This window comes from Pyrgilauda ruficollis, unplaced genomic scaffold (genome assembly GCF_017590135.1).
Source record: "Pyrgilauda ruficollis isolate IOZ18807 unplaced genomic scaffold, ASM1759013v1 scaffold85, whole genome shotgun sequence".
NCBI classification, from domain to species: domain Eukaryota; kingdom Metazoa; phylum Chordata; class Aves; order Passeriformes; family Passeridae; genus Pyrgilauda; species Pyrgilauda ruficollis.
The window spans coordinates 4,155,581-4,179,825 of NW_024530488.1; the positions used below are offsets into that span (position 1 = coordinate 4,155,581).

At 35.8% G+C, this 24,245-nt stretch overlaps 1 protein-coding gene across 1 annotated transcript in view; it reads left to right on the top strand.

The window, feature by feature from the left end:
- Window positions 1-24,245, top strand: part of CFAP47 (cilia and flagella associated protein 47) — a 259,734-nt gene that overhangs the window by 200,898 nt on the left and 34,591 nt on the right. The window contains exons 58-59 of the mRNA XM_041487933.1: window positions 22,320-22,479; window positions 23,126-23,217. Coding sequence (XP_041343867.1) covers window positions 22,320-22,479; window positions 23,126-23,217 — 252 coding nt within the window. The remainder of the gene's footprint in view (window positions 1-22,319; window positions 22,480-23,125; window positions 23,218-24,245) is intronic.

Here is a 24,245-nt window from a genome sequence, read left to right on the forward strand (position 1 = left end):
TCATTTTTATATATATTTTTATATATATACATTTTTCGTGGCTTCATCTCAGCCAGCAGCCTAGCCCCAAGCAGCCACTTACTCACTCCCCCACCAGCAGGATCAGGGAGAGAATTTCCAAACTCGTGGACTGAGATAAAGATGGTTTGATATGGGAAGTAAAAGCCATACAAACAAAGCAAAGGAAAACAAAGAATTCATTCACAGCTTCCCAAGGGCAGGCAGGTGTTCAGGCATCTCCAGGACCCGATCACATCTAACAGTGACTTGGGCAGACAAACCCCATCATTCCAAACATCCCCCCTTGCTCCTTCTTTCTGCCACTTCACACTCTGATCCCTGATGTCACATGGTCTGGAATATCCCTTTGACAGTTTGGGTCACCAGTCCTGGCTGTGTCTCCTGCCAGCCTCCCATGCACACCAGTCTCCTCACCAGTGTGGCAGCAGGAAAAGCAGAAAAGGCCTTGGCTCTGTGTAAACCCTGCTCAGCAGTAACAAAAACATCCCTATATTATCATCACTGTGTTCAGCAGAAATCCAAAATACTGCCCCATACCAGCCACTGAGAAGAAAATTAACCCTACCCCAGCCAAAACCAGCACATTTTACATGGACAAATACAAAAGCTGTGACTTTTGCCATGAACTTATATATATTTTTTTTTCCACTGAAGCAGTGAGGAACTGTCCAAAACAATCTAGTTCATGTACACAGTAAAACTGAAAGTGTAATCTCTTCACAAATATAAGAAATATAAGAGCAGTGAAGCAATCTTTAAAAGTTGTACTTTTTCCTCATCTTTTATGTGTGAAATATCTTAATGACGTGATCATTAGGTGAAGATCAGATTAGATGCAGGTGTTAGTGCTTACAATTATTCCCTATAAAAAAAGAAATAATACTTTGAAAATGTGTTGGAACTAAGTATCCTTGATAGACTTGCTGGAATTTGATTGCTAGATCATCTTACAAGCAAAATTCACACTTATGGAAAAACTGTGCTTGTTGCTACTTAATTGCTTGTTTTTCCCTCACTCTAAAAGCTGGGGGTAGAAATTCAGAGATACTGAGATAGTCTAAGAGTCTAGGAGACATTTTTTCATCATCCTTTCACAAGAAATCCAAAATACTAGCCCTGCTGTGAAATTGGTACTGAGAGCAGAGTATCTTTTTTCCCTGCCCTGGCTTCCCAGTAACATGAACCGTGTCACTTCACCCACTCCTCAGAGTGAAGGTTTGATCTCATTTTGCATTCAACCTCCAGTCATCACATTTTATGGCTTAGCTGCTGTTCTGGGTGATCAATAAGCCTCTCTGTTGTAACCACTTGGTGCAGCAGTAAACAGGGCAGCTGGCTGAACATGCTTTTTAGATATCTCTCTCTCCGTATTTCAGCACAAGTTCTGTATTTTAAAACTTTTATATTTTAAGCTGCCATGTCACCTGTATCATGTTTATCTCTTTCCCTGTGGAGAACTCTGTGATTAACTCCTTAATTTTTTCTTCTGACTTTGGTTTTGTCTAAAATATATGTATTTGTTAACTTTGCCGACCACTTAGGAAGGAAAGACGAAATATATTTAATAAATATATTTAATGTGAGACATTTTCCAAAAAGCTGCCTGCAGTGTAAAACCAGTTGATGGCAATCAAATTTGAGATATGAAAAATTCTGTGTATGTTCTTTGGAAGCATGTTACTATTACAGTTTCATATTTTATTGAACATTCTTTGAGAAAGCATTTTAGCATACTTTTAATGTCATGTACAGTCAACTGTGATTACAGATAATTTGGCTTTTGAACTACTTTCACCTAAGAAATGGTATAAATTTTGTTCAGGTCCTCAGGCCATTTCCCTAAAAATACTAGATTTCAAGATTTGTTTCTTGAATCGTATACTTATTTACGTCTGCTTTTTTCTTTCAGTAATTTTGCATGCACAGTCTGTCTTTTCTTATTATTTCTTTCAAAGACTGAAAAAACAACAAAACTAACATATTTGGTTGCCCTGGTTGTTCCTAGTTCCTTTCTGTTTCTTTTATAATGCTTTCATTATCTTGAAATTACTTGAAGAGCCAGAGAAAAGGAAAAAAGCTAAAGAGCTGTGAGAAATATTTCTCCATTCCTGCAGACTATTTTGAAAACACGTTGAAAAAGACTAAGTTTGCTTTCCTCTTCTACGTTTTGGCTGCATTTTATGACCAAGGTTTGGTCCCTCACTGCAAGCAGGAATAATTTTACACTTTATAAGTTCCATCAGAGGTTCTGTTGAAGGCCACCATCAGTGGCTCCAGCTGATAGTGTTTTTCCATCTGTGGGTATATTCAGTTCTTAGGACTGCAAGTCATCTTTTCTTTCTACTCTACTGTCTGTCATTTTTAGGAAGGTACACAGTTTGCTAGATCAGGTTCCCTTTAACATCTTATTTTTTTCTTATACCCTGCTACTGCTTTTGTCCCTTCTCTCTCAGTGCTGTTAGGGCTGGCTTTGTGAGAGGGTCCAGGATTAACTCCAGGGTCAATTCAGTGTGCAAAGTCAGGCTTAACTTCAGTTCTGTTATGTTACTATGAGTATTGAACAGAGGCTGGCTGATTGGAGACTACATCTACATGGGGAATTACTGGCTGTTGGATATCTAGAAAAATTTGTGGTCCATATGTCCTCAGCACCAGTCTGTCAGTAAAAGGTTTACTGACAGGCTGTATCGTGTTGTGGATTGGTGATTGTCCCTGGTAGTCACTTAACCAGGAGCTTCCTGAAAATATTTTAATACTGTCTTCACTGGATTTGTCCTCTGAGTGAGAAACCTGCCTGTCCTCCTTAGAGTATGAGATTCCTTCCTCGCGGGATCACTTTTGGTGTGGGCATCTTTTGTTCTTTAAAGGGAGACTTTGCAAGAAGTATTTGTGTAATTTCAGAATACACAGATTTGTTTTATGCTCTGATACATGCAGTAGATAACCAGGACTAACACACTGCTAGGGTAGGTATTACCATGGTCAGTATTCCCAATGAGACATGGGATGTATCTTTGCTGCCCAGGTTGTCATTAGTCATTTGAGGCCAGGTCAGCCTTTGTCTTGGAATGGGTTCATCCATGATGTTGCCATCTTCTGATTCTTTGTTTTCTTTCCGTAGATGTTTTTATAGCTTTTCACTTCAGAACTTTTTTACTGAGTCCTTGAGGTGTTTCTTAGCTATTTTTCTCATACCTTATGACTTTTCTCAGTAGAATCAATCCAAAGTAGTGGTGCTCTGCTCTACCTAGCTAGACTGCATCACTGGCAGATGACCTGCTGCTCAAACAATTACATGTGCTTTTGAAGAAATTGCTGTTTATGCTTCCCACAAAATAGCTTTGTTGAAGCTATTTCATTGTGGCTGTGCAAGACACAATGATTTCCCTTCCTGGCCCTATTTGGGTATCTGTCTGTATGGCTGTTCCTTGTTTAAACCTCCAGTTGGCATTTTCCCGCATCCATTTTTCTCCGATGTACTATCATGGTATGTGGAAGCTTGTACAGATGTAGATGTGCTTTGTGAAATTTCCAGCAGAAAGGAACGTGTGGGATCCCTGCCTAATCCATGTACATGGCATTTTCCTGATTGCTGAATCACCCTGGCTTGCCTGTCCCCTGTGAAACCATTCTGAAAGAGCAGTGTCCTCATGTTACAGCTGACAGAGAAACAGGGTGTCATTACTCAGTCCTGGGAGATGACAGCACAAATGATGTGGTCAGAGCCATATTTATCTCTAGAGAGATGTGCTGACAAAATCAATGAGTTGAAGCTAGTGGCATTCCTGAGTGCTGGTTGTCTCTGCTGTCAGCAAGAAAAACCTTAGAGAGCTCTCTAAAGCCACAGCACACCTGAGGCTCACATAGGGAAAACCAGCAGGGAAATTTTTGTGTTGTGTTTTAAGGCAGAAATGCCTTCTGATATAAAGAAGGACAAAGCTTAAGGATTTTTCTTTGTACTTCTCTGCAATCTCTTCAGAGGCCATACATATTTTATATATGTTTATTTGGCCTATTATATGCCCTCTTTTTACCTTTGAATTTTACTTTCTTTACAGATTATATGTTGTAGACAAATCTTTATATGTGTTTGCCAGGAATTCATTCTAGTGAATTAAGTTAAGGAAGCGAAAGGCAGCACTGTAACAATAAGCAAAAATTCTCAGTTACTGTTCTCTTAAAAACAATCCTGTGAGTTGAAGGAGTAGAACAGTACATTCCCTTGACTGGGTAAGGAAATGGTTTATCTATTTCAGCATGCTCTCCTGATGTTGAAAAAGAAGAGAAAAGAAAAGAAAGATATTCAGGATGCAAATAAAAGAAGGGAAGACATCAGAAAGCCAGATTTTGCATAGTCTCATGCAGATGAACAGAAGACTTCCCATGTGGATTTATCATGAAAAACAGATTTTCAGGCTATAATTGCCTCACAGATATTAGCTAGGCCATGCAGTAGTTTTCCTTCAGAATATCATGATTTGTTACTGAACATCCAGAGTACAGTACTTCAGAGCATTTAAACTATGCAAATCTCCTCAGGGGAGGCTGTTATTTCACGTTATCTTGGCCTATTACTCTATTTTGAAGTACCTGCTCTGTTTTATACCTTGGTAAGAAGTTATCTCCTTCAATTTCAATAGAACTAGAAAATGAAAAAATGATTAATTTTGACTTTGAATAGCATATTGCTGGTAATCTATTTGATAACAGCTGTTGATGGACAAGATGGAGTCAGGATGTGCCCTTGAATTAAAACAGACCTGCTTAATTCCCTCCCTCTTCCTGATTCTTGATTCTAGCCTTCACCTGCTTAGGTCATAAACCCAGTGAAAACTCCAGAGATACAGATTTGTTTCAACCTGTAAATTACTCATTAAATCTATGTCTAGCTCTAAATTGGCTATAAAAAATTATCTGCACTAATCTTTTGTTTTCAGCAGCACATGTACAGTGGGGAAATTACCAGCAGTATTGATCAGTTGTTTCTTGAGCGAGTTAAGAGGCTTGATTTTCTGGATGTCTGTTTTATTTCCATTTCCCCCATCCTCCTCTGCTCCTGGAACAATGACATCTCTGTCTCTCATTAATTCATCTGTGCAAAATGCTTCCACATCCATGCTGGACCCCAAACATACAGTGAGGAGTAGGTTTCCCTCCTGCCCTAAACTAGCTAATTTGCTGACTGGGAACTAAAATTGTTGATTTTGTAGTTTTTTTTAATTTGTGTTTCTAAGTTGACTTTGCTTATTTATCCAGCTCTTGACTTCTGAGAAACATGGAAGGTATGTTGGAGATGCTTGTCTAACCTTGCTGGGAGTGAATAAAAGACTAAAAATGAAAGAAACAACAAAAAACCTCACCCCATCCTACTGGCATTGGTATTAATAGAAAACATTTATGGAAATTTTGAAAATTACAGAATTGTTTTTCCTATAGAGGTTGAAAACAATTACAGAATTCTTGAAAATACTCCCTTAACATTTTAAAATGGGGAAGTGGGGTACATGTGGGAAAGAAATTGAACTTTTTCTGTAAGAACATTTGGAGATGGAAGATCATGATAATATTTTAAGTTTTTCAAAAGTAGATCTGAGGGTTTGAGGGAAAGAAGAGCTAGTTGGCTTTTTTGTTCGTTTGTTTGTTTTAATTACTGTATACTTTCCAAGAGAGAAGCCAATTTAAACTTACCTTATTAAGTAACTGTCCAGGGAACAGATTTTATTTTAAAGCATAAATGCTAGAGGCATTATTGAAACTGATCTTTGAACTTTGATGTTTTATGCCTTAAAAGTGTTTGGTAATTACACTGTTGAACTAATGTTCTTTTTTTCAGATGCTGAGTTTTTCTAGAACATTTTTTGTCAAATGTTTTCATTGTTTGTTTTTTTTTTTTCTTTTAGTCAGTGAAGAATGGGTGTCCAGTATAAGACAGAAGCTAAGAGAAAGTAAAATTATGTATATACATATATATGTAGTATGCATTCAGTAGTTAAACAACAATTTTTTATCCACAATGGTAAGAGAATTCTCAATATAGTGGTACACGCTTTAAAGTCAGGAAACCATTAAGGTTTTTCTTAATCAGAATTTAGCTTGCAGGAAATTGTGTACTTCAGCTTGATTTTAAAGGTCTTATTTCCCAAGTGTTAAGCTTTTTACATATTTACGATAGTCCCTGTCCTGGCCCTTTTTTTCTCATCCAAGTAGCATGAGATGTTCTTAGAAGTCCAGGCTCCAGTGCAGTGTGAGGAGTCACTGGGCACAGATATTTAGAATATAAGGGTAAGATGTTATTGCAAACCCTTGGTACTCTCTATAATTGCTGTGAACGGCAGGATGTGCCTGGAATCCCTTTTGGAATTCTGTGCAATGTGGCATAGACTCAAGTGTGTTACACAAGAGTGTCTTTTTTTTTATCTTGTATTTCTGTAAAACCCAATCATACAAATCAAATTTATACAATCAGGTCATTCCATAATTGTCCTGCCAAAAAATTAACTTGCTTCTACACATTTTCCACAGCTCTATAAATTCTTTGGTCTACCTTCTCAACTTAGAGTTGTACAACCCTTCAATAGATACATATTCTGTCTGAAAATGTTCTGAGTTGTAATTATGTGAAATCTCAGCCTGAATTGCTGAGGAATTGAAAGGAAAGAAGAGGGAGCTTTTTAAATATTATTTTTTATTCATTGTTTTAGTCAGAAGTTGTCACGACTAGTTGACTTGGTTAGGAAAGCTGTCAGAATGTTCTGGGCATGCAGATGTGCATTTTCTCCTTGGTGAAGTCAGTGTTGTCTGAGCTGTAGTTTTGCACTGTATGTGATGGATAGATCCAACGTTTTTTACAAGTAGCAGAGAAGGTCTTGCTGAATAAGGAGATGTAACATTTAAAAGGGTCTGTGTTCCCTCCCCTAAACATTCCATAATAAAGTTTATACAGTCTTTAAGAATATGTTTGGTTTTGTGGTAGGGTTATATGATTAATTGAAATAAGAGCTGCTAGCAGCTGCATTCACAAGTCAGATTATTCATTATAGGGAAAGATGCATTTGGGTTGTTCAGTCTCAGCTCAGTAGCATATTTGAATCTGATGAATTTCAGGTAGGTAATACAATCCCCATATAGCAAAGAATTTAAATTTAAACATCTGCCTCACTTGCACTGTAATTACAGGGAATATAAATGCGTATTTCAGGCATCTATTCTAACTGCTGTGGTGTGAATAGAGGTGGGATTATTTGTGTGGCTAATTGGATTGATAAATAATTTGGTATGCCCATAATCTATATGTTCACCTCAAAATTATATATTTCTCCTTGCTTATAAGATATAACCAGGACCAATAATGCTGTAGCTCAGTTTCTTGCCAAATGGGGTCTTTAAAGCTGTTCTGTGAAGGGGGGGGGGGGGAATAATTTAATTAAAATGAACATCATATGCTTTGTACTCTGCTGCTTTCATTCTTCCCTAGATATTTTGCTGTACTATTACTAAGATTAACAAATTATTCAAAATATATTTTTTATGGGAAAGATAATAAATTATTCACAATCTCATTAAAATGGATATCTTTCAGTTACCAGGGGGAATTTGGATTCCCTGATTTACTTTTCTGTCACAAAGCCGGAGTGATTAGGCAGGGCCCGTTTTGTTTTGATAAAGCCATTGGGATTGTACCTGCCTGACTGTATTTGCAAAAAGAATGCATATCACTAATACCACTTGTCTCTTCATATAAATCTCAGCAAAAATTTGTCTTTTTCTTCTCTGCCTTTTATGATGCATACAGGATCTTACTTTCAGCTTTTACAATATTTATGTGAAATCCTTCTTGTTTACCTGAAGATCAGGTTGATACCTTCAGTCATCAACATTAGCAACAATCTTGCATCTTACAATAATATTTAGGTTTAAACAATATTTAGTTCTTTAAATGCATTGCTGATACCAAGCTCAAAAACCCATGCAAGCTCCAAACCAGCACAGGAAGAAGAGAGTGTGGGCACTTCTGCTGTGTTTGCTGTGTGTGAAAGGCAGAGATGTGCCAGACTTTGCCTTTGGTTCAGTGTGATGCTTTTTCTGCCCATAAGCCATAGTATGTAAATCAACAGAGGGCATTTTGGTATCAAGTACTGAACATCATTTGTGTGTTCTTAGAGAAATGCAGAACCAGGACTTACATTGCAAATAGCTGAAAAGTGTTTGAATTGTGACCTTTACTATATGAAGGAGTAATATCTCACAACCACTAAAGCATGCAGCACAAAGTGCTTCATTGAACATCAAAGTTTATCTTAACAATGTACATAAGATGCTTTATTGCACTCATAGTCTAGTATCACATACTTGGCCTAGTATCATCTGTTGAGAGGAGGGAAATTAAGCTTACTTCTTTGCACAATAATGGCATCTTTTGAAATGACAGCACATTTAAAGGGCCATGAGAACATTGGAATAGGGTTTTACTTTCTCAGACTTCTCTTGCTAGGATATTGTTTTTACCATGCAGTAGTTTATGTTCAAGGATTTTACTCTTTTTACTGTTAATATACTACATTAGGTAAAACCTGTGTTTGCAAAAATAGTTAAAACCTCTGAAATGTATATGGGTAGTGAAAGCGGACTGAACCTTAAGTACTTTCGGCATTCACATCTTGTTAAGGTACTTACATATTTGTGAAAACTTTATTTTCACAAATCTCTTCCTTGAGAGAAGGAATTTAGCATTTTATTAATTTTAAACCAGAGAAACAGTGGTATAAGTGTAATAAAGATTTTCCCTTACTAAAGTAATGGTTGTTTCAGAATAACACCCAGAGGCTTGAAAGGTAAGAAGAATCTCTTTTCATAATCATTTGGTGAAGCATTGGGAAAACAAATTTTCATACAAAGTCCAAAAGGAGACGCAGAATGAAAATTATCCCATGCAACCATCAAGAGGTCTGTCAGATTTAATGATGTGACTGTTTCCTTTATCTCTAAACTGGAGCTATCAACTGCCTCTTAAAGGTATTAAAATCAGTGTAGTTAACTTGAAAGGTTTTTTTGTAATAGATGAACTTAAAGAATGCAAATAATGTTTTTTGATTGCCTTGTTCACCTGCTTGTGTTATAAGAATGTTTTTACAGAGAGGAAAACTATAGTATTGCAACAATTTCTGATGTTGAATTGTCTTTTATCTGATTTCTTCACAAGCACTGAAGATTCCTTATAAATTAAGTAATTTTCTCCTTCAGAAAGATACTAAGATAAAACAAAGATTATATGCCCATAAAGATTGATATCTATTAATTACAGGTAGTGCTGCCTTTTTCACAGTAAGTGCCAGTAATTTCAGCTAATCCCTGAGGTTTGTTGCCTTTTTTATTACGTCTGCTACATGCTACCCAAAACTTGAATTTCATGCTGTCCTCTTAGGAGCTGTTCCAATTTCTTTTTTTCTAGCCATTGTATACAATTTTCTCTTTTCCATTAAATAGGAAAATAAGAATTTGATTGCTGAAAAGAACTGTTTTTCAGACCTGTGTCAACAATGTGTTTTCTACATGCACAAACAAGCAAATCAGCTTTATCACACATAATAGCACATGACACTAGACAACATAATAGCTTGTCAGTAGCTGTTGAGGAAATTTTGGATAATCCTTATCTTTCCAGCTTACTTTACATCCTTTCAAATGAAAAATCACAAGCTCTATCCTGTTAATCTTTTCTTCTTACTGATTTATCCCTTTTCCAAATTAAGGATTAGTTTTTGTGTTATTTTTCTTTCTTTGATCTCTAGATTTACCCAGTTCTCCCAGCTCTGAATTAAGTGGAAGTGCCTTTTTTCCTGCTTTCTGGTACCTCTGCTTTTTGATGCCAATCTCCATTGATTGAAGAAATGCAGGGGTTTTTTTTCAAACTTCTTGAAGCCTATTTACTTCTAGGGTCCTTCTATTTGATATACAGTGTTAATTAGCCTGGCTTGCCTTCTGCAGTTGTTGTTCCTCTTTGCAATAAAAGTATGTTTAAATGATTCAAGATGAGAGGGAGAGATTCACTGATCCCTAATTACTTAACTGACCAAAGAGTATTTTGGGGGCAATTTGTTTGTCCTGTCTCTCTAAAAAGCAGAATGTTGGTGATGAAGCATTCAGTGTCACAGAAAAAAGCAAGGACTTAAAACAAGTCAGTGTTATTCAGTAGACAAATTATAAGTGAAACCTATTTTTAACAATAAGCTTAATTAATTCTCAGAACAATTCTCAATGAAATGTGGAGGATTCACTATCGCTGACAAGTTCTAAATCAAGTGGCTGTGTTTTTTCCTAATTAAATTCTCTTGTTCAAGAAGAGTTATTGAGACTGAACCTTGATTTTTTCAAATGAGTTCTTTCTATGTATTTAACTCAAGTTAGGAGATCATAGTGACTGAAATGTTTAGCTGTGAAGAAACAAAAAAAGATCTCTGCAGAGTTCTGCATAATCAAATATGCTTTAAACATGCTTTAATAATGCAACCCAAAAAGGAAAAAATAAGTACTTTGAATTTTCTGAATTAACATTTTCCAAATTTCCATTATATTATTTTTCTTATTCTTTTATGACATCAGCATGAAAACAGGGTCAATAAATCAAATACCATCAATAGATACAAACTGTACAAGCTTTCTTTTCTTTACCATTGTAGCCTATTAACTCTAAAGATTCAGCATTTTAAGTTTTTTGGTCATTAGTCTATATACAAAAGGAAGATACCTAAAAAGGAAATTACATTTTGAGTCCCAATATATTCAACCAGAAAAAGCTATAGATTGTAGGAAAATGAACTGCTCTTTTTAAAACTCTTTTTTTCTACTCTTCTCCAACTCCTTGCTGCCCTGTATCAGAAAATAAACTTCTTTTTTTCCTTTAGGTTGATACCAAATGACAGTTTGTAAAGATCTGTTCCTTGTCATCTTTACACAGAGGATTTTTTTCCTCTGCCTTTTCTTCAGTTCGCACTATGACAAACAGCTGTTGGGAAATGCATTTGTTACTACTTTTCTCAGTGTTTGGCTGCAAATCACTTGTGCCTTGAGCTGCTTTGGAGTCTAAACCATATGGAGAGAAAAAATGGCTTAGATTTGAAGGCTGGCAGCTTCTTGTTTTGACAGATTTAAAATGTATTATCTCGATTAAGTTACTTGCATGAAAATTTCCATTCCCAGTTATCTCTCCACAAATTATTGTCAGAGGAAGTTACAGTTACCGACCTAAAATGTCTCCTTTCTGTTCCAGAAAGGTATTGCAGTTTTATCTATGGCTATACTTTAAATAAGTTTTAGAAAAGAATCAGAAATGATCCATTTTCTTCCTTCCTGAATCAAAAGAAAACTGGTCTCTTACTGGGAAGTCAAACAGTTTGTGCAAAAAAAAAAAAAAAAAAAGCTCAATTTTAGACATTTGTTTTGTATTTTGTGTGAAAATGAAGTAGTCATCTTGCCTTCTGAATTGTGGCTGATAGTGTATCATTTCTGGGTTCACAGAGAGGTACAGGATCTGCAGCAGCCGCCCCTCTTCAGAAACACTGCAGCTCCCAATTACCATTGAGTCATCCAAAGCCTGTCTTCTGTATGATTCAGAATCATCCTGACACTGTCAGTAATTTGGGTCCTTGATCCCTTCCAGAATATCTTAATTCCCGCTTTTAGGCTTAATTTTATTTGATTTTGTTAATCTAGTTCATTTCCTACATTTTTGCTTCTAAACATTTTGTTCTTTTTCATGAGGCCCTCAAGTATATCCCTTTATATTAATCTCTGAATTTCAGAGGTCAGCAGCTCATATATTTATTGGATATTTGACTACTGTTTGCTTTAAATTACAGCTGCAGGGATGATTTTAACCTTGTTCACACAACAGGAATCAATGCACAGTCCCCAGCCATGAGCTGCTAATTGTCCTTATGGCTGGAAACTCATACCACATTTCAACTGCCCCTCAGGGGACCAGGAGAATTGTAATAGTTATCATATTAACCACAGAAATTCAAGGGATAAAATATTGTGTTACTTGAATTAAGTCTTAATGACATTCAAATATGATCTGTAGCTATACCTGAGTCTACAGGTGAGTAGCCATGTGTCATATTCACTGACCCAGCATCTCCCAGATCTTTGTAGCAGGGTTAAAATATTTCTGGATATTTCTAAAGTGATGTGTCCTAACATGGTGTAATGATTGAATAGCAGGAATGTACATAAGCAGCATGTGAGATTGCACTGACAATAACAGATGATATTGTGTAGACGTGAATTTTCAGAGTTTAAAAAAATGGATTCTGTCAGAAATCATTACTTGTTAAAAAAAGAACAAGTCAATGTAAGTTACCATTTTGTCCATAAAAATCAAAAATGTCGCTGAAGTAGAACGGCATTTGACAGCTCAACAGAGTTTCTTTCTAGAGAATATTGCTGATGGATTTTTTTCTGTACTTCCTCTAGGGACAAATTATTGTTCTGTGATGGTCTTGATAAACTCTGGAGCCTGTTTTGCATGTCAATGAGAGCAGTCAGAATATAAGACGTATTCTATAAATTGGCATCTTAGAGGTATGATTGCTGGGCTCTGTATGAGGCCACTGCAGTCAAGTCAGTATTCATTCCTAAAAATAAGATAAAATCCAACAGCAGTGACATCCAGGCTATTTTTTGACTGCATTTTCTCCTGACCAAGGAAGTAATCAAAATGACACCTTAATAAATAGAAAAAGAATGAAGGGTCTTCTTCTGTTCTCAGGAATTTTCTATTCCTACATAAAATTTTATGAATTGAGTACTGCAACCTTGTTTTCAGAGCCCATGATTTTTATATTTTCCTTTTCACTTCCATAGATCACAAGAAACATCTTGAACTTGTAACTGGCATTAGGAAGAGTGCTGGGTTTAAGTACCAAGTATTGGTTTAAGTTGTTAGTGTCTTAGGCTTTTTATGTGTGAAATCCACATTCTCTGAAGACATCAGCTCCTAGCTAAGCCCCAAATGCTTCAGTTACATTGCAGCAATATCCTGGCTGACCTTTGAGTATTCTACCTGTAAGGACAAGGACAAAGAACTCTAGCTGAAAAACTGTGATCCGGAGAAAAGTTTCATTTAAGGGGCCAACTTTTAGAATAGTTAAAGACTGAACCTGCAGCTCTAAAAACTGGTGCTCTGCTTAGGGGTTTTTAATGAAATAATTTTCTTTTGTATTTTATTTGCTGTTCTTCTTTGTAGGTAGGAACTTGATATATAGTCTCATTTAAGCCTGTCGTATTTTGAGATGGAATAATAAATGTAAATAATTTCCTCAGAATTTTGGAATCTGGAGATTACCTGCTGACAAGTGTCATGGTTTAACATTGAGGCTGGCATTGCCACGTGTTTAATTTCAGCATGTTGCACACAAAACAGAGCGGGTCAAAAGGATACAAAAGTGGAGCAATAAAAATATTTGTCTAATTTGATAGGCTAAAAAGTTACTCTTAGTCCACTTACAATTAATACTGCTGTTCATAGCTGTGAAATGCATGTAGCATATTGTGGGCTCTGTCATTCACTGGACTACTGTTTTATGACACAAGTCAAATTAATGGGCAAACATTACTTTTAAAGAGGGATTCCTCTTACCATCTTTATTTATTTTCTTGAATATGAAGAGACCAAAATAACATTGCAGAAATCAATTCTGCCTTACCTACAGAAACCTGTAAAACCTCAAATGATGAAGAGTGAACTTACCAGAATTATGAAAATGCATCTCTCTCCTTCTCTCTCTCTTTCTCTTTTTATATATATATATATATATATATATATGTATATATATATAAAATGTGACTCACAGTCATGCTATTTCCAGTTACTGTCTGCTGTATGAAGTGTGATATATCTTCTGAATACTTGTAGCAAGCAGTACAATTTTCGGTTGCATGTAAGAAGTAGAAGGATGTAAGAGCACTGGTGTCATTAGTGATTTCACAACACTTTGCAGATTTTGATTAAAATCTGCCATAGCTTCAGAATTTGACTGTGCTTTCACAGATCAGACTAAGAGATACATATATCTGTGAAGTTTAAAGTGAAAGTAAAAACACATCTATCAAAAGTAATCAGATATTTGACGTATGTCAGAAATTCAATTACATCTGAACTGAAGCAATTACAGTTTCCTTTCAGGCATGAACTCAAGACACTTTTGTGTATGTTTCAATCTAGAAAAAGATTAAGAAATAGGGAAGTTGTCATAGTTGTAATTTACTTGCCAGTACTTTATATTAGGGTACCATGAACTTTTCTTAAGAGAGAAAGGACAAGGTTTGGTGCTGTTTTTAGTGGCTGGGCACTAAATTGAAAGTCACACTTGTTTAAGAAGCATATGCCATTTCTTGTGTGGCTCTTGCATTTTCGAAATATTTGTGCAGTGATTGTCTACTTTGTTGAGATTGTAGGCAGGTTGTGCTTGTAGAGTGTTTTTTTGTACACAGAATACAATTAACACACTGTAGCAGAGGGGCAAGAGAGGTTGAGCAGGTTGAGCAGATTTTCTGTTAATGAAGTAGAGAATGTAAGATCCTGTTGTTAAAAAATATGGCCATCTTCTTTCTCCACTCAGCTCAACACTCTCCATCCACACTGAGCTTTTAGTCTTCTATATAACTACTTATCAATTAATCTCTCCTGAGAATGTCAATTATACTTAAAAGTGTGCAGAACCAAATTGAATATTTAGCTTAGGAAAGGAAAATTGAACTAACATAACTGAGTTTATACTTTTTTATTGTTTAGTCTATCACAAATAGAATCACTCGGAGAAGAGGTGTAGTATTGCATCTTTTACAGTGCTGATTTGGAAGAGGTTTTGCATCTTTTTCTTCAGCTTTGAAGTTTGTCTCCTGCTTTCAGTGACTCTGGATGTAAGATATTACTATGTTGCAGACATTTAGATATTGGATGCCAGAATGATCTACAGAGTTTTATCAATGTAAAATTGTCATCAGGAAAATGAGGATGATAAACAATTTTTAAATAGATGAACTGGTCAAAGGAGGATGGGGTAGATCTACCAACTCTCAGATTATTGGAGGAAAAAAAATAGATTTGAAAGGAGAAAGCAAGAGGAACTGTCAGTACACCATGAAGTTTTAAAACAAGATTTGGACTGTAGGATAAATAGAAAACTTACTGCTTTCATTCCTGATTATTCTTCACTCTTTTCTCTTATCTCTTTGACATTACCTCTCCCAAATAACTTTAATATAGCAGTCTGGCCTTCTCCACACATCCTGCTCTCTGTCTGCTGTGGCTTCATTTTGCAAGTTACTGTCTGTGCCTGTTACCCTTTTGCTGGTTCCTCATGTGCTTTGTTTATTCATTTTTCCATCCCTATTGCTGAACTATTCCCTGGCTTTACAATGATTTTCCTTCTCTGACATTAGCCTTGTGTTGCTCTGTACTGCTCAGTTCAGCCTTGCTTCCTTACTGTTCTCGTGTCCTTCATTTGGATGTGGCTTTCCTGATGTGCCACCCCACTGGATTTCTGTCAAATGAACCCCAAGCACATCACCCCGGCACCCCTGAAGGAAAATTTCAAAGAAACCCCATGGTGTCAAAAGACAAGGGCATAAGGTAACAGCAGAGATGTAAAATATGATGAAATGTGGCTCCTATATGAATGCTGATCCTTTTTGATTTTTAGATAGGTCTGTAATAACTACCTGAAGTCAAAACTGCAGGTATCAGAGTTAGAGATAAGAGGGGTGATCTATGATAAATCAGTTTAGGGTTTCACATGATTTGCATATTACTGTAGAAAATTATTACATCAAAATTTGTAATCAGATGTGATTGGGAAGTGATGGAGACTTTGTTGTGAAATACATTAAATGGCAATTTTATATTCGGGTTTAAAAAACTTAGTTATTTAGTCTCAGTAAGAGAATGTGACTTTCACGATCTCTGTTACATGTATTTTTTCAAGTTTCTCAGAGTTAAAGATCTTAAGTATGATTTTGCTTGTTTTGGTTGTCAGCAGAGAAATTAATTACTGTACTTGGCAACATTTTTTCCTCAGTGTGTTTAACCATTGTAAGCGTAGTTGTTACTGCACTTCAACAATAAATAAATATAATAGGTCAAAATATAATATCTGTCAAAATAATTGTTTTGATTTTTACTGAAACTGCAATACAAGCTATTGTTTAGAAAAGGATAATTTTATAAATGGAAGGAAAACTTTATACTTGGCCTTTCAGACATGCTTCATTTAAAAACAAAATAAATTACATTAAATGAAACAACATATTTAATTACTGAGCCCTGTTCTCAATCCATTTATTTTAATCTAAATAGCAAGTGTTTAACTTGTATCCATTATTTTGTACCAGAAAGAAATTATTCTAAATGAAAAATCTTAATTAAATAATCCAGAAAGTCTCTGCCAGAAGTATGCAAAATTGTATTAATACAAGATCCATAAAATGGTGAACAAATCTTATAAACATGCTCTAATACATTTTATTGTGTGCTTATGGCAGTGATGCTGTGAAGCCTTTATTTGTGTCATGTCTTTCTTAAAGCAACTTATGAAGTTTTAACTAATCATTTGTGAAATTGTTTATTAACATCTGAGCTGCATATTCATGACTTAACTTTTACAACTAAGTAATTCATCAGCTCTGAGGGATTTTATTATTCTGCATAAGTACCAGAAGGGAGGCTGCAAAAAGGATGGAAAAAGGCATTTTTCAGTGGTGCCCAGTGACAGGCAACACAGAAATCTCATCTGAGCAGAGAGAATGCTTTTTTTTTTACTTTGAGGAAGATTGAGCACTGAAACAGGTTGCCCAGAAAAATTATGGAGTCTCCATCCTTGGAGATGTCCAAAGCCTTTTTGGACATGGTCCGTAGGTGACTCTGCTGGGAGAGAGGTATTGGACCATTTGTCTGTCAGAGGTCCATTCCAGATTCAGGTATTCTGGGATTTTGTGACACTGCCAGAGGAAGGGGAAAACACAACTCTACCTCTTGGTGCAAGTATCCATAATTCATGAAGCAGAGAGTCCCCTAGAAATGCAATCATTGTGGACCATCTGTGAAAGGAGCCTCTCTTGCACCCTACTTACCTAAATGAGCTTTACTGAAGGAAGGAAAATGATGATGTAAATATTAAAACATAGGATGAGGCAAATTTAATTTTTGGCATTTTGCATGGTTATTTTATAAGATCTTTTACTTACCTATTTGTATGGAACTTGAAATACCTTGAAGTGCATTATGTTCCATTTTATTTGTCCCAGAGAAGATGCAATTAGAAGTATCCTGCTTCTTTGTTTTTAATTGCACCCAAAATCTAATTGTCAGGGTGTTCTCTTGTTCTTGCCTTTGTGCTTTCCCTTTGTAAGGTGCACTGCTTTTCATATCACCTGCAATTCACTGAGAAAAGTATCTGTGTCTGGTTTTGCAAACAAGGATGCATTTTATGTGAATTCTTAAAAGCAGAAGCAAGACAAAGCCTGTTGATCTATCATGACCTCAGAATTCTAGAAGCACAGAACTGTTTAGGTTGGAAAGGAACCACTTGAGGTCATCTTGTCCATCCAAACCCTCTGTGGCTCAAGCAGGGTCATCTCCCATCAGGTTGTCCAGGACCATGTCCAGTCAAATTCTGAATATCTCCACAGATGAAGGCTGTTGGCTGTTGTATGATGACTGCCAACTCAGAAAATTTTATTTATATTTATTCATTGAGACTGAATAATTATAATACTGATGTAGCACAACTAACAGGCTGCTACTCTCACAGTTTTTAAATTAGAATCCATAACAAGAGATTGTGATTGTGTTTTTATGAAAGGGAATAAAAAATTCAAGCAACCTCATTGGAAACACTAAAAAAAAAAAAGAAAAATATGCAAACAAAAATGGACCCACCCTTAATAATAGTTAAAGTAGAAATGTTGTCTGTTCTTTATTAGACTCTTGGGATTTAGCAATGAAACACTTCTGGGGAAGGTGCTGTAAAAAATGTTAGTTTTCATATGTGAACCAGGATTTTATCTCTTCCAGCAGATGAAAAGAAATTAATACCTAGGTCTGACTTTGTCAATACATTTTGGATACTGGTGTGCTGGCAGTATCTCACTCTTTGCTATCTGATATCAATTCTCCTTTTCTCCTTTTCTGGGTGAGTTCCTTGAGAAGGTATTAGCAATAATTTCCCAGCAGCAGCTGCTGTGTATGGATATTTTGGAGGTTGTCCTTTCCAGATTCTGAGGATAATAAGAGAAAACAGACCTAATTATAGTGAGTTGACATTTACATGGCCAGTGCTAATTTTAGCAGAGCTGTTTGTGGGTTTAATCAAAATGCTGCTATAGTAATTTTAATGGAGAAACTATCAAGAAAACAAACAAACAAATAAAAGTACCCCCTCCTAAATGATTCTCCATGAGACTTAAACAAGATATTCTGACCTCTGTTGCATCTCTCTTTTTCAATTAAAGGAGACTGAACTGAGTGCTCTTCTTCTGGGTAAAATCAATGGGAGGCACTCAGATGCTACAGAATTAATAGCAGTGAATCAGGGAGATGTGCTTCAGCATCTAGAAAATCTACCTGCAAAGCACCTTACTAATATGAAAAATACATGGCTTTAGGTTAAAGTTCAATGGGAGGATAACATTTTGCAGAACATTTTGTTCCTTCCCATCACAGTTTTATTACCATGGCACTGCCTGGTATGCTTGCTCTTAACATTTTTCCTAATCTACTGTAGAGACAAAAAATGCATCTTGACCCTTCTGTATTCCTTCCAAATAGCATCACAGCTACTGGCATCCACTGCTGCTTGAATTTTATCTCTCACACTACTGAGCTTTCTAGGGCTGACACAAAAGTTACACAGAACTCAACCACAGTGCAGTGTCCCAAAGAATTGTAGCCAGGAATTTGAAATATACTCATTTTGATTTATTATTTAATCCAGTTCTGAGTTCTAGGCTCAGTGCCTGAGGAATCTTTTACAGAATCAATGTTCTCCAGCAGCCTCTGGGGAGGCTAGAGGCAAAGCTTAACAAAAGGTTACCTAAAAATGAAATGAGGGAGAATGCAGAGCTCCACACACTTCTTTGTAAAGCAGTTGACTCAAATTGCAGCCCTTGGTTTGAGTCAGATGCCTTCAGTCTTTAATGGGTCAGTGAGCTTACTCTGCTAAATGTAACTGTTTCCTAATGGGCTGTAGGACAGTAAAAGAAGAGTGAGGTATTACCAAAATCTAGCCCAAAGCTTTTTACCAAATGTCGTGTACCTGTGTTCAGAAAAGGGACTTGCTGTGGATTTCTTACACAGAATTTGTGGATATTCATTGCAGTAAAATAATTACACAAAGGCAAAGGATCAGCCAGTGGTATCAGTTTTTGGTATCCCTGGCAGAGTACCCAGGCAAATGTTCCCAGGCAAATAGGAGCTGGTAGCACTGATTTTTGTTGCAGTTGTACACAGAGCTATTTTCTGTGTGCTAGCCCACATTCTCTAAATGGGAAAGAAAAACAAAAGCAAATTATATTTGCCCTTATGCCTATTTTATCTTATTAACTAGCCAAAATCATAATGAAATAAATCTGTATTAGCAGTTAATGATCAATTGGTTAGTTGACAACTGCAGGCAAGCCTGGTGATATAAAAATTACCATTATTATGAACATCTTCTATTAAGCAGATTTTTTTTTATTAAAAATGTGAATACAATCTGTTTCAACAGCAATATTATAAAATTTCTCTTTTCATGATCTTTAATAACCAATTTTCTGCCAGAATGACCCAGAATGCTACCATATGGATTCTGTATTAAAATCTATTTAAAAAAAAAACCAAGGGGCTCTGTCCTGTAACAGGCATCATTAAGCTACAGATGAAAATATGTAATGTAATGTATATAACTAGTTATAAGTTTACAGTCTGTTCTATTTGCCATCTGTTAAAAGCTTTGCAAATGAAGCTTAAGGATGTGCTGTAATGGAGTTACAAGGTGTTTACATTATTTTGGTATCCGTGTATGTGTGGATTCAAGGCAATCTAATTGCAAATACATCCTGGAGTATACGCTTCTGTTTTAAAGATATTACATGCCTTTGTATTAGTTAGACCAGAGTAAGCCCAAAGGGGGCAAATCCCGGCAGAGATCTGACTCTTCTCTCACTGGGGGAGAATAGTGTGTCAGTGCTGTAGTGGGTTTGTGATCCAGAGGAGTGGATCCCAGTTCAGATGTCTTCAGGAGTATTGTAACTATGCCTGATATCAGCTTATTTATTTCAGATATTGGATTAAAAATGAGCTGCTAATTTTAAAAGATTTTCACTTTGACAATGTAGTTGCCAACAATATATGTATATGTAGTATGTTTTTTAAATTTGGGTATGGGCTTGATAGATAGTTCCTCAAAGATCTAAAGAAAAATATTAAATCTTTACCAAAATAAGAAACAAAATATAGTTTGGTTTTTCATCTAGATATTAATATTTTAATGGTTTTTAATTAGGATATTTTCAAGCTCTTTCATGATACAAAACTTTTCAAGTAATTATTTGAAATGCAAATTGCTCTTGCCATGATGAACTTCTGCAAATACACAAGAATTAAGCAATCACAAATGCAAAGCAGCTTGTTAATTTTCTGTTATGGTTTGACCCGGAAGTGTGCCAGAGTCAATCCATGACATTTTCATAATTAGTATATGATAAACCTCTTACTTACAGAACTTCAGATAAGCTTAGGTAAAAATTTCCTATGGCTTTTCCCATTCATAATAAAGTCAGGCAGTGGTCTGTATTTGATGTCCTGAGGCCTTTTAAAATGTGAGATGTAGAAAACCTGCAGAGTTGTGTGGTTTTAAATATTCACAACTTTCCTAATTTAAGATTGATTTTCCCGTCTTAATTTGGTTAGTTTATTTTAATTTAAGAGTGTTTCTAGTAAAGAGCTTAACACCCATGGACTTTATAATTAAGTAGTGGTAGGGAGTTAGTGCAGATGAGGAGTCGAGACTTGTATTCTGTGTTTTGGAGAACTGTTTTTCAAACCCTTCTCTCCTTCCCTTTTGTGACTTGAACATTTTTGTCTTTCTGGCCATTCCTGTATTCTTGCATGATATCATTGTACTTCATCTCCCAACACTTCCACCTTCATTCCCAAACTTCTGTGCAGCCACCTTTTTTTCCATTTCATCCTTCCCAAGACTGCATTACAATTTCCCTACCACCACTCTTCTACAGCTCTCAGCTCTGAGGTCTTCACCCTCGAGGAATTTTGGCTGGAGGAAGGTGATCATTTGGAGCAGCAGGTGAAGTTTCCCTGCTGACATTTTTTGAGCATGAAGCCACCTGTGGTGATCAAAGAAGCACTTCCCAGGAGGGTGCTGCATGTCCCAGGCAGGGTGACTCCAGCAGATCCAGTCATTCTCAGGGACTGATACCCACAGACTTGCAGCATCTTGTATTCATTGTAGAAAGTGTGAAATATTATCACAAAAACTGATTCAAAGCATAATGTAGAAGTAGTTACTCGTAACTAAGAGGATTTTCTGCAGATAGAATTAAAGCTGAAACCCTGACCCTGAAGTGTAATTTCCTGCAATTTCCAGGAATTCTTTCCAAACAAAGAGCTTTATATTTAAAAGACTGATTTACTTGCTCTACTCTGTGTAATCTTTCGATTGTTTCTGAAATAGCTGAGGTAGATGTTCTGACACTTGGCAGACTGGCAAGTAACTGTAAAAAGACCCTTAAAGATTGAAAATATCAGGCTCCCTTCATTAGAGACAACGTAAGTTTAGTTTGTGTTTTTTTTTTTAAACAGAAAATTCAATCAGATAAAAAATCACACGGAAAAGGCATGGTTTGTATAATAATAATAATGATGAAGATTCTTTGAAATATATATTGTAGTTGTCTTGAATGTGAATTTTTTTTTTGATTGATCTTTTTAATGCAGTGTTACTCACAGACATGACTCACAACTTTAAAAAACATGTCTTAGGGCCTACAAAATCATGGGATTGACATGCATATGTTACACATGATCTCTGAATATTAAATGTGGGACATTCACTTAATTGGGTTCTTTTGTTTTGGGTTTTTTTTTGTAGCAAGGGCAGGGTAAAATGGGATTTTTTACAGGGGCAACCATACAATATGATAAAAGGTTAAACAGTGATTAAAAAAGGAAAAGATAAGAGTAAAATGATAGAAAATATTTTGAAAACTTCCAGAATACCACAACAATCTGTTTCATCTTGCAGGAATCCAATTAGCTCCAAAAGAAAAACTGGAAATCCCTATATTATTCATGCCAGCTGAAATGAAAATTTATAAAGCAGTGGTGGTAATTCATGTAACGAGGGAAAACGGTGAGAACTGGCCTTATGAGGTTACTGCTGAATCAAATTCAGACTTAAACAGGTAATTTATTCTAATAGGAAAGGAAAAAGTAGTTGAGATGCTTAATCCTATCACCATTTATCCCATTGACTATTCATGTGTAGCTCCCAAGGGCAGTCCAGTGTCTGATTTTGAGGGCAGTGGGTATCCATGAAAAGCTTTTAATGTACCCTGCAAAGTATGCAGATTCAGGGTAAGATACCTGTCTGTTTCAATACCTATCTATTCTTGCTTTAAATAAAGAAAATGTAAAGTATTGGCTGCTGGTGCAGTTATGGATATTGAGCAAATTAAAGCTCTTAGTACCTCTGTTTTTTCAATATATTTGGGATAATAATGATTCACATCCTGATATTTTTATGTAATTCAGAAACTGCAGAAATTTTATCTCAGTGTAAACATAACCTGACAGAATGCAGATCAGGCCAAAAGTTTTCAGATCTATAATGTTTGAATATACTCAGTGGATCTAAGTTGTATAGATAAGATAACATTATATAATTTATAGCTGATATATTTAGCTGGATTTTATTTTATATTTTTCTCAGATATGGTTAGCATTATAGCATAGATTAGAATAGAGTCTAACCTTTCCAACAACTCTTAAGTCTGGATTACTTTGGAAACAGAATTTTCAACAGTGTAATTGATACTTGTATTTTTCTAGAAATGTTATTGTAGCAGAGAACGGGGAAACTCAGGGAATACTCTGGATCTATCCCATTAATGGAACACCTCAAGCACCACAGCAGCAATCAGGTAGGTAATGCTTGAAAAAAGCTTGTACAATATATTTAAGAATATGTAGGAAAATCAAATAGTCAGTTATATTCTTACCTGCTTGATCACAAGAATTTGCAGCAGTACTTAGCTATATCTTAAAAAAAGATAAAATCACATATTAAAATCAAAATCTCCCACTTCCAAAGCAAATCTAGATCATTACTTTGTTCTTATTGTGGATAAAAGGAATTGGGGTCAGTTGTAAATCTTAAGGGCTGTATCCTTCAGTATCCCAATTAATCCTGAGTTTGAGAACTGAAGGTAAGCTGAGCAAAGGACTGACTCAAGCGTAGATTTCTTCTTGCATACCCAGAACACCCTTCTGGAGAGTCTACAGGGTGTGCAGTATTGGAGTAGATGTTCACTACTTCTCTCAGCCTTGAATTTCATCTCTTAATCAAAACCAGAATATAAAGTAGTGTGAACAGCAGTAAGTTTTCCCTTTGCTCCTTAGAAGTAAACTTGCATTAAAAGATGAAGACATTCTTGGAGTTTTCTTGCTTATTGTGGGGATAGTAAATGCTTATATATTTGACCGTCTGTATTTTTAAGTGTGGTATAATTCCAGAGCTATGAAACAGGAAGTTGTGAGCAGCTTTTTTAATTTATCTGAAACTACAGCTCAATATGTAGATGTGGGACCAGTTCTATACCAGTTTGTCCTTTCAGCTTACCTTTTATTGATTGAATAAGTGAATATAATATCTTTCAACATTAAATGTATTAAGATACAGGAATGATTTCTGAAAAAAACATAGAAATAGATATTTGTACTGTCATTAATTTATATTGCTTAAGGACCCTTTACTTGTAGACAAATGCCAATGATGTGGTATTAATTAGAGCTTTCATCTCTTTAATTTGCACTTTAATACCTTAAGGAATGAAACAGAATATTATCATGTAATCAACTGTTGCCCAAAATGATGGCTTTAATGAGTCTCATTAGCATTAGAACCATGTATATGGATGTGGATGTTTGTTGTGTTATTTAAAGCTCTTGT